The sequence below is a fragment of the Mesoplodon densirostris genome, chromosome 4, assembly GCF_025265405.1.
Source record: "Mesoplodon densirostris isolate mMesDen1 chromosome 4, mMesDen1 primary haplotype, whole genome shotgun sequence".
Classification (NCBI taxonomy): Eukaryota; Metazoa; Chordata; class Mammalia; order Artiodactyla; family Ziphiidae; genus Mesoplodon; species Mesoplodon densirostris.
The window spans coordinates 99359720-99375265 of NC_082664.1; the positions used below are offsets into that span (position 1 = coordinate 99359720).

General features: G+C 37.0%; 1 protein-coding gene across 1 annotated transcript in view; it reads left to right on the forward strand.

The window, feature by feature from the left end:
- The window catches only part of LOC132488554 (ankyrin repeat domain-containing protein 26-like), a 116331-nt gene that overhangs the window by 16075 nt on the left and 84710 nt on the right, over window positions 1-15546 (forward strand). The window contains 10 exon segments of the mRNA XM_060096864.1: window positions 2206-2278; window positions 3161-3221; window positions 3311-3504; window positions 6615-6741; window positions 7286-7347; window positions 10404-10497; window positions 12582-12680; window positions 13298-13326; window positions 13419-13491; window positions 13808-13816. Coding sequence (XP_059952847.1) covers window positions 2206-2278; window positions 3161-3221; window positions 3311-3504; window positions 6615-6741; window positions 7286-7347; window positions 10404-10497; window positions 12582-12680; window positions 13298-13326; window positions 13419-13491; window positions 13808-13816 — 821 coding nt within the window.

The window sequence follows — 15546 nt, forward strand, 5'->3', positions numbered from 1 at the left end:
ACAACAAGTTGCTGACCTGTGATGTGACGGTCAGCCTCAGATCCACTCTCATGTCCTTCAGCAGAGATTGATAAGTACCCGTGTAGCACTGGGGTCAAGATACAGACCCAAATCAGATCAACTCAGAAAGTCAAATTTAGTTATGTACTAACTCTGATTTAGAGTTTTCCTAAGAAGCCTGGTTAGTCCAAGCCTTTGTCCTGATATATTTGACAATTGCAGTGGTAACTAGTACCTTGTATTTACCATTAAGGTGTTATGGCAGATCTCAGGTAGCTGAGGCCTCAGAACCATAGGGTTTTATACAAGCAAGACCTCATTAGGCAGGTCTCCTTAGATATAACGATGTTTACTCTCCTTAAGGTGAATTAGTTTTCTATAAGAGAAGAGTATCTGCCTATAGACCATGTTATGTTAATTAAATTCAACATCTACATGGAGCATCTGTCTAGTTGATTTCTCTACTTACTGCCTTCCCAGTCTGGTTTTGGTTTTCCCTTCAGGGTAGTACCCTTGCCTGGTTCTCTGAAGTTTTTTTTTTTTTCCTAGAGTCTTTTTTCTTTTCTTTTTTTTTTTTAAATAAATACATTTGTTTATTTGTTTATTTTTGGCTGCATTGGGTCTTCGTTGCTGCGCGTGGGCTTTCTCTAGTTGCGGCGAGCAGGGGCTACTCTGCGTTGTGGTGCACGGGCTTCTCATTGCAGTGGCTTCTCTTGTTGCAGAGTGCTCGGGCTTCAGTAGTTGTGGCACGTGGGCTCAGTAGCTGTGGCTCATGGGCTCTAGAGCACAGGCTCAATAGTGTGGCGCACAGGCTTAGTTGTTCTGGGGTATGTGGGATCTTCCCAGACCAGGGCTCGAACCCGTGTCCCCTGCATTGGCAGGCGGATTCTTAACTACTGTGCCACCAGGGAAGTCCCGAGCCCATCCTTGATTCAGGAACCATTGCCTTCACAGGCTGAAATCTTAAAGGTTGGAGACTGCCATTGAGCAGGCCTCAGGGGTGAGTCACAGGGGTGATTTGGGAGGGGAGCCTATAGGAAGGAAGATATTTAGGCAGTACATAGGGAAAGAGAGGCACAGCTGCCAGGACTCTGTTTCTACAGCACTGTCTCTGCTTGGGGATCTGAGTGCCTATGAGGGTTTTTAAGAGCTAGCTATTCATGTGGACCTGAATAAGGCAGGACCTGTATAGGAAAACGAAGTAGACTTTATAATTTTTAATGTTTTAATCTCTCTGGGAATGGTTTAACATATAAATTAGACATATAAATTTGTTCTTTGACTTTTGTACATTTAACTTTCAAACATTTCAGGGGACTCCCTGTACTGTTTTAGAGTAAAGGGAAGGAATGGGGCCTTCTTTTTTTTTTTTAATACATTTATTTATTGATTTATTTAATTTTTGGCTTCATTGCTGCACACGGGCTTTCTCTAGTTGCGGTGAGTGGGGGCTACTCTTCGTTGTGGTGCACGGGCTTCACATTGTGGTGGCTTTTCTTGTTGCGGAGCATGGGCTCTAGGCATGCGGGCTTCAGTAGTGGTGGCGTGTGGGCTCAGTAGTTGTGGCTCGCCGGCGCTAGAGTGAAAGCTCAGTAGTTGTGGTGCACGGGCTTAGCTGCTCCACGGAATGTGGGATCTTCCCGGACCAGGGCTTGAAGCCATGTCCCCTGCATTGGCAGGTGGATTCTTAACCCCCTGCGCCATCGGGATAGCCCCGGGAGCCTTCTTTAATAAGTGGTTTCCCTGCTGGAGAACCAAGACTGCCATTTTTGATGGACACAGATTACTCTTTGAACCAGGCACGGACAATGGAGAAGGAACAGCATATCCTTCTACTTTGTTTTAGGTCATCAGGTTTGTTCCAGTTCTGGTAAACAAAAGTTATGTTACCCATTAATTGGGTTTTCAGTTCAGGTTTTAGGACTTTTGGTGAAAACAAATTATTCTTAGGCTCTGCCAGTGTATTGGCTGTCACCCTTTGTTATGGGAACTAAGAATGGGTCTTAGCTAGATATTTCATAGGTTGGGAGAGATGGAAGCAGAAATAGGTAACTAAAAGCTTTTCCAAAACAGAGGCCACATTTTAATGATGTCAGCAAACATCATTTAATATATAGATAACCAACCTTTCACTTGATTTTGTTTGTTTGTTTTCGGTTAAAGAAATGAAGTCACTCATTTTTGTTATATATTTTTGCTCTGAAGCCTTTCCAACAAACCTGGTGTTGATGATTCATGGCCTACATCAGAGGATGAAGACTTAGATTTTGATACCAAGGTAAAGTTCTCTCCTGTGAAATTAGTTTTCCTGCTTTGAATTTAGTTTTGTGTAGTATTAACTTTTAAAGTTTAGCAGTGGTCTACCTCTCATTGTTTTATGTTTGTAGTAGAAAGTTGGTCAGAGCAAACCATTTTATAAAAATATGACTAGTTGAATTTTTTTTACTTTGCTAAATACTGAAGGTCGGGGCTGAAGAGGAAATGGGCTGGGAAGTAGATAGTGAGAGGAAAAGTGTATTGGGAAGCACTTTCCCACAAGGGAGGAAATAAGAAATTTGGTCAAGGATAAGGATTCTTACTGTGACTTTTCAACCATACTGACGTGATTTATATATACTCATGCTTAAATGAAATCTTTAGTGGATACAGTTACTTACTGTAATAATCATAGAATTTTCCTGGGGCCTTTCAGTTCCAAAACTATGTAGCATATATCATCTAGTTCTTTTTTCTTGGACAGTTTTTATTTTGGTATCATAGAGTTGTTAGGAGAGAGCTTTTTTTTTCTCTGTTTCTGTCTTTGGTTCTGCATTAAGCCTAAAATAACAGTCGAAATTATGGAAATTTAGAAATTAAAATTCTGTTTCTCAAAATCCATATTATGAAGGGATTTCGCTGTGTTTTCTGAAGCATTCCATTAAGCGTATATTCAGAGAATTCCCTGGTTGTCCAGTGGTTAGGACTCCACGGTCTCACTGCCAAGGACCCAGGTTCAATCCCTGGTCGGGGAATTAAGATCCCACAAGCAGTGCAGGATCTTATTTCCCCGACCAGGGGTTGAACCCATGCCCACTGCAGTGGAAGCATGGAGTTTTAACCACTGGATCACCAGGGAATTCCCAATACTTCTTATTCTTAAAGCTCTTGTTTTCTTCTCTAGAATGTCCTGAAACCAAGTTTAACAAAGCTAATGAGTGCTTTTCAGCAATCCAAGAAAAACAGTAAGTTATTTGAAGACTGTCCTTCTTGTGTTATTCACTGATTTGAAATTACGGATGTTCTCATGTACTCCACCTTGTTTTCACTATAGTAGAAGCAAAATGTGGCATCGTGAGACCAGAAGAGAGAACCTTCTTTGAGCACAATAGTTCTGATAGTGGAAATGAAGATGTGGCCAAAACCTTTCCCAAACCATCAATCCAGGGGGTCACTCATCCTGCTTTCCCATCACCTGAACCTCTCCCAAAACCTCTCAAGTCTTTAGCAGGCCTTGGTCTTACAAAGGTAAGTTGTTCTGTTTTGTTTTTAACTTTTTTTTTCTGTGCTTTTTCACATACCAGCCCCCTGATTCTTACAGTGATGAAAAGGATCCCTTACAGAAATGGAATTCCTCAAGATCATGATAGAAAACAGTGTAATAACAAGAGCAATATATGTGCAGGATTGAGATTTATGAACGTTGGTGGCAGTAAACCATTCTGAAGTATGCCATTATGAAAGGAAAGAATGAGAAAGCAACTAGAAAGAACAACTAGATGAATATGAAGATGGGGAGGGGGATGAAGGGGAATAATTCATTTAAGAAGGACAAGATGAATTTAAAGATTGAATGAGGGTCAAGATGAGAGAGATTATTATACAAACAACAGAAATAGTGGGGTTAAGTGAGAGCAGGAACTCTATATTATAAAATATGATAGAAATTATTTCAAATTCAAATTAACAAGAGAAAATCAGGTCATGGGAAAAAATGCTCATACTCTTTTGAATGACATATAGTTGATTTTTATGAAGAACTGAAAGAGAATTTGATCCTTACCTTTTTTTGGTTGTTGTTGTTTTTTAATTGAAGTGTAATTGATTTACAATACTGTGTTAGTTTCAGGTGTACAGCAAAATGAGTTGGTTATACATATATATGTATATATCTATATTCTTTCCAATTCTTTTCCATTATAGTTGATTACAAGGTATTGAATATAGTTCCATGTGGAAGTTAGTTTTAATTTGAAGTTTTTTCCTTTTTAAAAAATTCTCACTTTTAAATTAATAAGGTTATGTCTTATATTTAATCTAGCAAAACCTTTGTTCATAGATAATGCAAGAAGAGCTCTGTTTTAGGCCTTATCAGATTTATTATGAATTAAGAATTTGGGGCCCTTCTGATTCTTGTGGTTTCTTACTTACTGTTTGGTATATACTTAACTAATTTATCTTACTGTTTGGAATCCTCTTGGTAGGTGTTTTAGATCTTTTTGAGAATAAACAAAGAGGAAGTAAATAAATATTTTATCTAGTCTTTCACTAAGATTATAATTTCTAATTGTGTAAATGAGGTTCTTAATTTCAAGTCATTAAATGAGAAAATTTTAAACTGCAACAGTATTAAAGAAAAAAATATAGAAATCATTTTTTCTGAGAGATTCTGATTTATCTTTTCCTAGTAATATCTGCACATAATGGGCACATATACACACATCAAATGAATGAAAGCACAATTTATGATTTTTTTCTAATATAAACTACTTGTTATTATAAAATAATAAGGAAGGAAAAATTACCAGAAGAGTGTACAAAATTATCTTTGCAAGATAATTTTTTACTTTTTAAAATATCTCCAGCAGTAGGTACATTTCATGTTATTCTTGAGAAACTTTATTAACTTCAGTATTTATGGTTAAACTAGCATGTAAAAATTTTGTTATACAAGTTAAACTAACATGTAAAGTTTTTTCATATCTAAAACCCAGGAATCCTGGTTACTTGATTTTTTAGTCCCTTTGTTCTTCCCTCATGTGAATATTGGGTCCTGTTTGTTAATCATAGATGTATCTGAGAACTTTTAAATCTCCAACTTGGATAATCATAGTTTTACTAATTTTTTTTAGTTCTATATCATTTCCCCAATCTTTAACTACCATTCTGTAAGGCGTAGATAGTAAGAGTTATTAGCGTGCTGTTCACAGGTGAATAAGGAAACCATGTGAATTTTAAAATAGGGTTTTATATTTCTTCCGTACATCATAGTAGTACTTAAAAATGCCCCATAATTCCATAATCACATAAACATTCTCTTCTACAATTTAAAACTTATCTTTTACGATTAATTTTTGAAAAGGAGTTTTCCTGTAGTCTCTTGAGTTGGTGTTTTACAATTAAATCTTTTCATTAAACTTAAAAATGCTTATTGCTATAATATCCCAGAAATGAATATTTGCGCATATTCATGAAAGAGTATATTTTATATCCTTAAACAAATGTTGCAATATATAATCAAAAAATTGAATCTCATAGTTTTCTTCCCCAGACCAGTTTATATTTTCAAAAGTTCAGAACTCTGCATAGGTTTGCATCATTTAATTACACCAGGTTAGTATATTTTACAGATATTTATCTTAACATCATATGCTTTTCCTGAATAAGTTTATCTATTACTAATCCAAATGCATTTATCCAAAACTTTCCTCTAAGTCCCCTGGGTGCCTCAAATTTGTTATGCCTCAAACTGAAGACATTGTCCCTGATGCTTTCCTCTTTCCTGACTCTTTGTAAGCTACTCTGTCATCTGTCTTCCCCATCCTAGTAGATAACATCACTGAAATACCAAAGCAGGAAAAATCCTGGACTCCATCCCTCCCTGAAATCACCACATCCTGTTGCTCATCAAGTTCAGTATTTTCTACCTGCTTACCATTTTTCATTTCCTATTACTTTCTCACTTATAATTTTGAAATGCTCTTTTCTAGTTTTGCTCCCCTGATGTTCATCTTTACGTTGCTGCCAGAGTGACCTTTCTAAAATATAGTTGTGAAGATGTAACACCTCTACTTATGTAGTGAATCCCCATCACATGAAGGAGAAAGTTCATGTTCTAGGAGGACACTTGCTTTTTTTGGTTTGGCTCTGATCCTCCAGTTTTGTCTCTCCATACCATTCCCGGTAACTGTGTTCTAGTTTTCCACGTGACTTGTTATGTTGTTTCACGCCTTGTCCTTTTGCTCAGGATGCCCTTTCTAGAATCCCCTTCACGTCCCTGCTCTACACTGTGTGTGTCTTTTAAGACACAGACCTGTCTTTGCAGCATTTCCTGAGCTACCCAGATACAGCTGACTCCTCTTTCCTTGTGCCCTTCCTGTACTCTGTTCACATCAATTGTAGAGCTTTTGAATGATACTTTGCTGTTCTTACTTGTTTTCATGTAGCTCTATTTCTCCTAGAATACAGAGCAGAAACGGTCTTCTATTTATATTTCCAGCTTTTCTCCCAGGATAGTGCCGATGATTTGATATATCCAATAAATGTTTGTTGTCTTACTGATTGATTGAATGACCAAATGAATGAATATGATGTTTTCTGGAATGAGGTGTTTGTTTTGTTTTGTTTTGTTTTTATAGGAAGGAGCAACAAATCCAGAAATTGGAGAAAAAGAAAATGATACTGATATTGAAAGTGCTCCACAAGAGCAAACAGATCATAACAATTTGACTTCTGTTGATGGAGCTCAGAAAAATAATAGGAATGGTGAGTTAGTGAATATTTATGAATTTTTTTCTATGCTTAAAGGCTAGTCTAAAAACATCTAAAGTGTGTAGATCCAAATATACTATCCATTTCTTTCTTTCTTTTTTTTTTTTTTTTTTTTTTTGCGGTACGTGGGCCTCTCACTGCTGTGGCCTCTCCCGTTGCGGAGCACAGGCTCTGGACGCGCAGGCCCAGCAGCCACGGCTCACGGGCCCAGCCGCTCTGCGGCATGTGGGATCTTCCCGTACCAGGGCACGAATCCGTATCCCCTGCATCGGCAGGCGGACCCTCAACCACTGTGCCACCAGTGAAGCCCTTTTTTTTTTTTTTCCATTTCTTTTTAAGTATATTTCTTTTGCTCCGTTTCTTCAGAAGTATCCCAACTACTACCAACTTTTTCTTCCTGAAAATGCCTCAACCCTCTGAAATTCTTTTCTGCTACTTTATTTTATTTAAATATTTGTGGATGGAGATAGACATATATGTATTTAAATTTCATAGTAGTAAATGTTCTCATTAATGTATCTGTGGCTGCATTTTACAGATATGATGTCAGCGTTAGGATTAGGAGAAGAGGAAGGTATAGAATCACCTTGGGATTCTGAGGTACTGGCTTCTATTATTATGTTTTTTTTATTTTAAAATATAAGCACTGAGTGATGTTAAAACATAAAAGGGGGGTGCTTTGACTTTACTTTCTCACCTTTGCATTTGCCCATCAAAAGTTTTTCCTTACATTTTTAACCTGTAATTAATTAAATAATTGTGTGCTAAGTATAATAACTACCACATAGTGCACTTTTGTTAATTTGCAAGATTCACCTAATGAAACCAGTGTAGCACAGAGCAAAAACCAAGGCTTAGAAGCCATAAGGAATCAGTTTGGGTTCTGAAGTTAAATTTATCTAAAAACTGAAGCATTATTCCAGGTCAGCCTATGGCCAAATGTATGTTTCTTTTTTCTTTTCTTTTTTTAAAAAATTTTTGTTGGAGTATAGTTGATTTACAATGTTGTGTTAGTTTCAGATATACAGCAAAGTGAATCAGTTATACATATATCCACTCTTTTTTCGATTCCTTCCCCATATAGGCCATTACAGAGTATTCAGTAGAGTTCTCTGTGCTATACAGTAGGTCCTTATTATTGATCTATTTTATATATAGTAGGGTGTATCTGTCAGTCCCAGTCTCCCAAGCAAATGTATGTTTCTTTGTACATATGGATGTGTAAAACTCCTAGTGAGCTTCAGAGAGAAACAGGTTGAAATGTAGTTTTTTACCACTTAGACCTGAAAAAGATAGTGCCTGAGACTTGAAAGTATTATTACATTTGGATTTTCAAATAGATCTGCAAGGAACGTTTCAAGAGAAGCAAAAGAATGGGGAATAATAAGTATGTGGCGTTATAATACCAACAGTTTGGTTTAGCGATGTTTTAATAAGTACACACCATTTTGGATAAACTAGTGTGCGTTGAGTACCTTTATGGCAGCCATACTTGAAGTAACGTAAATATAAAGTAATGATGACCTGTTGTAAGGTGACAGCTATGGAAAGAGATAAGAAGGGCCTGATCTGTTAGATATAGGCAGCTGCTGCAGTGATACAGCACTGTGTTTAAAGTCAAAAGACATGGTAGCATCCTGGTTCTGTCACTAGCTGTGGGATCTCGGAAAAACTTGTTTACCCTGGTTGAGCGTCAGTGACCTCCTTCGTAAAAATGGTACTGGTACCCACTTCTCAGGTATGTGTAGGGAACAGATGTGGTAACAGCTGTGAATACACCTTGTAAACTGTAAAGGGTGCTATAGAAATGTAAGACAAAAATGATCACAGTGCATGGACATATATACACTACCAAACGTAAGGTAGGTAGATAGTGGGAAGCAGCCGCAGAGCACAGGGAGATCAGCTCGGTGCTTTGTGACCGCCTGGAGGGGTGGGATGGGGAGGGTGGGAGGGAGGGAGATGCATGAGGGAAGGGATGTGGGAACAGATGTATATGTATGACTGATTCACTTTTTTATAAAGCAGAAACTAATTAAAAAAATGATCACAGTGGCAATTAGTGACTCACTAAATGCTGGGGCACTTTTTTAAAAGCTGAAGGACAATAAAATGACAGTAGTGTTAAGAATAGGAAAATTAGAATGGGCATGTGGATTTCTAGCTTGGGGTATGTTAAGTTTCTATAGACTGTTATCAGAGATCTCCTATAGGTATCAAGTGCTTTGGTACTTGAGGTCCTCTCGACATTTTAAATGTTTTGGTCTTAAATAAATTCCTGTTATTGAATACCAACTATGTACTGGGCAGTTAGACACTGACTGTACCAATTGAGGGGTTAGGCTGTAGTGGAGGGAACCAAACAGGAATCCTTTATAAGTCACTGTTAAGTCCTTCATGTAAAGAAAATGGAGAGGGCTTCCCTGGTGGCGCAGTGGTTGAGAGTATACCTGCCGATGCAGGGGACACAGGTTCGTGCCCCGGTCCGGGAAGATCCCACGTACCGCGGAGCGGCTGCGCCCGTGAGCCATGGCCACTAAGCCTGCGCGTCCGGATCCTGTGCTCCTCAACGGGAGAGGCCACAACAGTGAGAGGCAAAGAACATGGAGAATGTTAGGTCAGACAACATTGAGAGAGTTTGTAGGTAGGATGGGGATGGGGGTGGGAGTGGAATTTAGGTAGTCAGAAAAGATCTGCATGTGAGAAAAGCTACCAAGGGGAGGATGGGAAGGAGCCAATCACGTGAGGGTCCAGGGGAGTGATGTTCTGGACAGAGAGAGCAGCGGATCCCATCGGTTCGTCATTACACTCTGGCATCTTGGAAGGACCAGGAAACAGGAAGTGGGGTAACTGTCCTTACAATCACTTTTATCATTGTTGTTGTATGTAGAAAATAAAATGTGCATAAGAAAAGCTTGGCACATTTAGATGATTAATAAATAAAAGTTCTTATTCTTCCCTTATTAAAGCTTGCTGTACTTTTTTGAAGCGTTGCATAACTATATTTAAATTTTCTGCTATGATTTAAACATAAAAGTTTTTCTTACTACTTCGCTATTTTATTCAACTATTTTTCCTATGAATAAAAATTTTATCAAATAACAGATTCTTATAAGCCCTTGTTTACCTAAATGAAGCAGCTTCTACAGTGTTCTGTTTATGCTCAACATGACATACTTCATGGTTTCTTTTCATGCCAAGTATATTATTTTAATACTAAAAAATTTCTGTCTTTAGAAATATTTTAAATTTACAGCAAGTGTACTTATTAAAGAATTTATTTAAACACATATTTTTAAAAAATACTCTCTTCTTTTGACAAGGAATGCAAAGTAGAGTTAGGTGTTTTGAAGTTAATTCTTTGCTGAAATGTGCCTGTAAGTCAGGCACATATTTTGTCTGTGAAAATAATTCCTCTGGCTTTCCATGCTCAGTTTACAGAGTCAGTAGCCAAATGAGGATAAAAGATAGACTTGATCTAGAGAGTGTATATGAAGTTTTCTATTTCAATGTTTGGGTTTTCAATGCATGCTTCTCTTATTTTTAAATCTAATTGCTTGTAAAGTAGGAAATTTTTAAAAAGTAGGGTATTTTCAGCTATTAGAAGGGGATTAGGAAAGCTTTATGCAACTCATTATTAATATCAATTTTAACAGAGTATCTCTGAGAGTCTTCCAGAGAAGTATGTTGATCATTTATCTGGAGCTGCAGGTCAAAGAGGAAAAAATATATTAAATGGACAAGTAGAAGGTAAGAACTATATTTTTATGAAAAAGTCATTTGACAGCATGTTGATTTAAAATGGGAATTCTGATATATTCTAATAGCCAAAGAAAATCACCTGTCGGTTAAGAGGAAGAATCATTCCTCACACTGATTTCAAGTTGAACTGAGCCTGTCTCATTCTGGAAAAGAAGTGCTGTATCAGAAGAACTAAGCAGCTACATCTTTTTTTTCTTGTCAAAAATCCATCAGCAGTTTTTAGGCAGTTTTTATTTGGCCAAAAAGCAGTGCTTGAATACTTAACTGTGTGCTGTGTTCTATTTAAGCTCTGAGTGTCCAGATGTTCTTTTGTAGACAACATGCCATGATATAATCATCTATCTCCATGTCTGTTACCAAGTTACACTGTGAAGTGTGCCACCCTTTTGAGGTGGTCCTCAAAGACACAGTTTGCTTGTTGTTTAACCAAGTGTCCTAAAGCATGTACTGAAGTTATATCATTTTTTATTCTAAAAAGCTATGCAGCTTATATTCTGAAAACTATTAAAAAACATAACACTGTTGATGTAAAAAAAAAAAGAAAATCACCTGTCAAGTGCATAGTGAGGAAAAAGACGAGAAAAGGAGGGAAGCTGTGTATCTTATCTGGTGTCAGGCACAGATTAAATTGAGAGTCCCCTTTCAGGAGCTAAATTATTAGTTCCGTTTCAAGGTACTCTACAACCTAAGGAAAGTCGGGAAATGAGGAAGAGGAAAGAAGGACTAAAGAATGAGAGAGGCAGAAGTTACAGGGAGTAAATGAAGGAAAAGGAAGCAGGGGCCTGTGGAGGACGGGGGCAAAGTAAAATAGGTCTTTAGAAAAGGGAAGAGAAGAGTATTTGAAACGTGAGACAAATTTGAAGTGAGCTTCCAGCACCGAAACTTGTCAGAGACGAACATCAAAGCTTTCCCACTCTTACTGTGGGAATGTAGAAGCAGACTGATAGATCAGAGTTTCTCAAATTTTAATTAGTCCCCTGGGGACCTTGTGAAAAGTGCACATGCTGAGCAGCAGGTCTGGGATTGTGCATTTCTGACAAGCTCTCAGAGTAGCAAGGGTGTAGGCTTGCATTGAGAGAAATCTGGAAGAGGAGCCACTGGATAGTTCAAGACAGAACAGGGTCAAGGAAAAGCATTATTTTGTTTTTCTTTCTGAGTGTGTTTATATCATTTTTTATACCAATGCTTCCATATTCCATATTTAAATATTCCATATTTAAGAGGGTAGCAAAGCGTTGAAGTAGAACTTATAGATGTAAGGTGCCACTGCTAAGCAAAGAGGAAAAAAGAAGTGGTGGGGATGATCCATAAAAAGAATGTAAAAGGGGGAGAATTAAGACCACAGATCCAGAGACTACCTTTGAAGAGAAAAGAATATAGTGAAAGGATAGAGGGTAGAAAGAAGGGTGTTAGGGAGGTGATTGTGGAGGTGATGAGGAAACGTGAGAGAACTCTCCTTAGATGACTTCAGTGTATTTACACTGAAACAAGGTTAGATCATTGCTGCTCCAGAGAATACTGGAAGCAGGAGTGGGTGCTAGAATTGAGGTAAACCCCAGCTCCTCCTTGTAACTATCAGGCATCAAAGATATATGTTGTGTTGGTATGTGTTATTCAAATGAGATTAATTTGAATATGGAAGCGTTGGCTGTTTTTTTTTTTTTTAAGATAGGTTTTTTTTTTTTTTTTTTTTGGCTGCTTGGCTTGGCATGTGGAATCTTAATTTCCCCGACCAGGGATTGAACCCGTGCCCCCTGCAGTAGAAGCATGGGGTCTTCACCACTGGACCGCCAGGGGAGTCCCTAAGAAAGCTAATTTTTTGATGATAATTGTTTCACAAAAATCCTTTTAAACATTAGCATGATATACTGAACCAAACTAATTTTGGAAACAAAAGAAATTAATAGGGTTCATTCCCTAAATGCTAAAATTGTTACTTTCAGTAAATACTACACTGATTTTGAAATATGAAAGATTTTTAATATCTAATAATTCTGTGGCAGTAAAATTTACTTTTTCCTTTTTGATAATCGTACTTCGATATTGAAAACTTATAATATGTTATTTCTTAGATGTGCCTTATATACCTTCTTGCATGATTGGATCGAGAAACTTTAAGATGACTAAACTAGAGGATCCAAGAAATGTAGGCATACCAGTAGCCCACATGGGTATGTAAAAAAATGAATATTTTTATGAACTATAATTCTACAAGTGTATATCCAAGCTGATCAGTTCATAACACTTTCTCTGATGAGAAATGAATTATACATTCAACTGAACTGTCATCCCAACTGTGCACTTCCTAAATTACAGGACAAATTGAAGAACATGATAAATACTTGTAGTATAATGGTGTAAATGATGCTTGTGTATTGCATTCAAGATATGCTGTTGCATTTTACCATCAGCTTTCACATTTACCTTCTCGGGGTCATGATTTGTTCCTCTGATTAAAGATCACTTTTCTCCTCATCAATCAGCATGTTCACATTGGTACATGTGCATTTTTCTATTTTATAAAGGCTTTTGGAACATAATCTTACTTTTGAAATCTTAACTGCATGTTTTGTTAAACCTGTACTCCTATTTTTTCTTCAGTATCTATAGTGGATTCATATGTCTGTCTTGTTGCAGTCCTAACTTCCCCCAAGAAACAAAACACCAAAACCTAAAGTATTCACTGCCAAGGCCAAGCATGAGGATTCTGCTCAGTACTAACTGCATGAATATATAGTTGGCTTTCATAGTTACGTGTAATTGATTCTATGTCCCTTTTGCCTTTTAGATTCTCCTGAAAAATATCCTCACTTGAAGGTAAAAACTTATATTTTTGTCTTGAATTATTAACTACAGATTGTATCAAATGTACATTATTTATTAATCAACTTGTTTCAAAACCCATTCAGCCTGCAGTTGGAGTGAAAGATTCTGTTCCTAATAAAGCAGTAGGAATGAAGGATTTACAAACATCCAGATCAGGTAAATTTTGCAGTGCAAATTTCACTCTGGAAAGAGGTACACTAAAATATTTGAAACGCTCACAGCCTTCATATTCCTAATTCTTTTTTCTTTTGTTTTTGCAAGTTTAATTGAAGGATTTGACATAAATAAGGCACATGTTATTGTTGGTATCCATGTTTTGGAAAAAACATATTTACAAGCATAAGAAAAAGATATTTTTAAAATGTAAGCTTTAACTCAGATGTTTCTATGTACGCTTCAATACCCTAAAGTTCTCAGTTTGGAATCTCTGTACTTCTTAGGGATTCTCAGAGGTAAATTATTAGATTCTAAGATTTTTCCAGTTTTATAAAATGCTTATTTGAATTCTGACCTTAACCTAGAGTAAAGCTTCACTTGCTAACATGGCAATTGTAGTTCAAATTTAATTATTTCATTTTAGTGGTGTTACACGGATGAGCTTAAACCAACCAGATGTTTTGATTAGCAGACTCTGTGTGTGTGTGTGTGTGTGTGTGTGTGTGTGTGTGTGTGTGGTCTTTGATTATTAAAAGTGGGGGAAAGTAATCATACCTTAATGACGATTTGATAGACACAATCTTGTAAAACAGTAATTCTGAACGTTTTGGGCTTTAAGATCCTTTTATTTATGTGTTTGTTATTTTTTATGATGCAGATATAGGATCCTTTTATACTTTTAAAAATTATTGAGAATTCCAAGGAACTTTTCTTTAAGTAGGTTGTATCTACTGATGTTTACTGTATTGGAAAATAAAACTGAAAAATTTAAAATACAAGCACACACAATCATACATTCTATTAGCCATTAGAAGTATGATGTTATCACATATCTTGTCTCTGGAAAACTGCTCTGTACACTTAAAACAGAATGAGAATTGAAATAACGTTTACTGTTATTGTGAAATAGTTTTGACCTCTTGGACCCCTTGAACGGTTGAGTCTTGGGACTCCAGGGATGCTCAGGTGACACTTGAGAACCACTGTTTTAAACCATTTACAGAGCTGATGGATGTGAAATGATAAAGGGACGCTTGTGATGAAACAGGCTTTAAACTTTCACTTTTACATGTCTTGCTTTTTTCTTTGATTTGTCTCTTTTTTCATATATATACAGCAGGTTCTTATTAGTCATAAATTTTATACACATCAGTGTATACATGTCATTTCCAATCTCCCAATTCGTTCCACCACCATCCCCAACCCCCTGCAGTTTTCCCCCCTTGGTGTCCATACGTTTGTTCTCTACAACTGTGCCTCAATTTCTGCCCTGCAAACCAGTTCACCTGTACCATTTTTCTAGGTTCCACATATATGCGTTAATATACGATATTTGTTTTTCTCTTTCTGACTTACTTCACTCTGTATGACAGTCTCTGGATCCATCCAGGTCTCAACAAATGACCCAATTTCATTCCTTTTTATGGCTGAGTAATATTCCATTGTATATATGTACCCCATCTTCTTTATCCATTCGTCTGTCGATGGGCCTTTAGGTTGCTTCCATGACCTGCCTACGGTAAATAGTGCTGCAGTGAACATTAGGGTGCATGTGTCTTTTTGAATTATGGTTTTCTCTGGGTATATGCCCAGTAGTGGGATTGCTGGATCATATGGTATCTATTTTTAGTTTTTTAAGGAACCTCCATACTGTTCTGCATAGTGGCTGTATCAGTTACATTCCCACCAACAGTGCAAGAGGGTTCTCTTTTCTCCATACCCTCTCCAGCTTTTGTTGTGTGTACATTTTCTGATGAAGCCCATTCTAAGTGGTGTGAGGTGAAACCTCATTCTAGTTTTGATTTGTATTTCTCTAATAATTAGTGATGTTGAACAGCTTTTCATGTGCTTCTTGGCCATCTGTATGTCTTCTTTGGAGAACTGTCTATCTAGGTCTTCTGCCCATTTTTGGATTGGGTTGTTTGTTTTTTTAATATTGAGCTGCATGAGCTGTTTATATGTTTTGGAGATTAATCCTTTGTCCGTTGATTTGTTTGCAAATATTTTCTCCCATTCTGAGGGTTGTCTTTTTATCTTGTTTATGGTTTCCTTTCC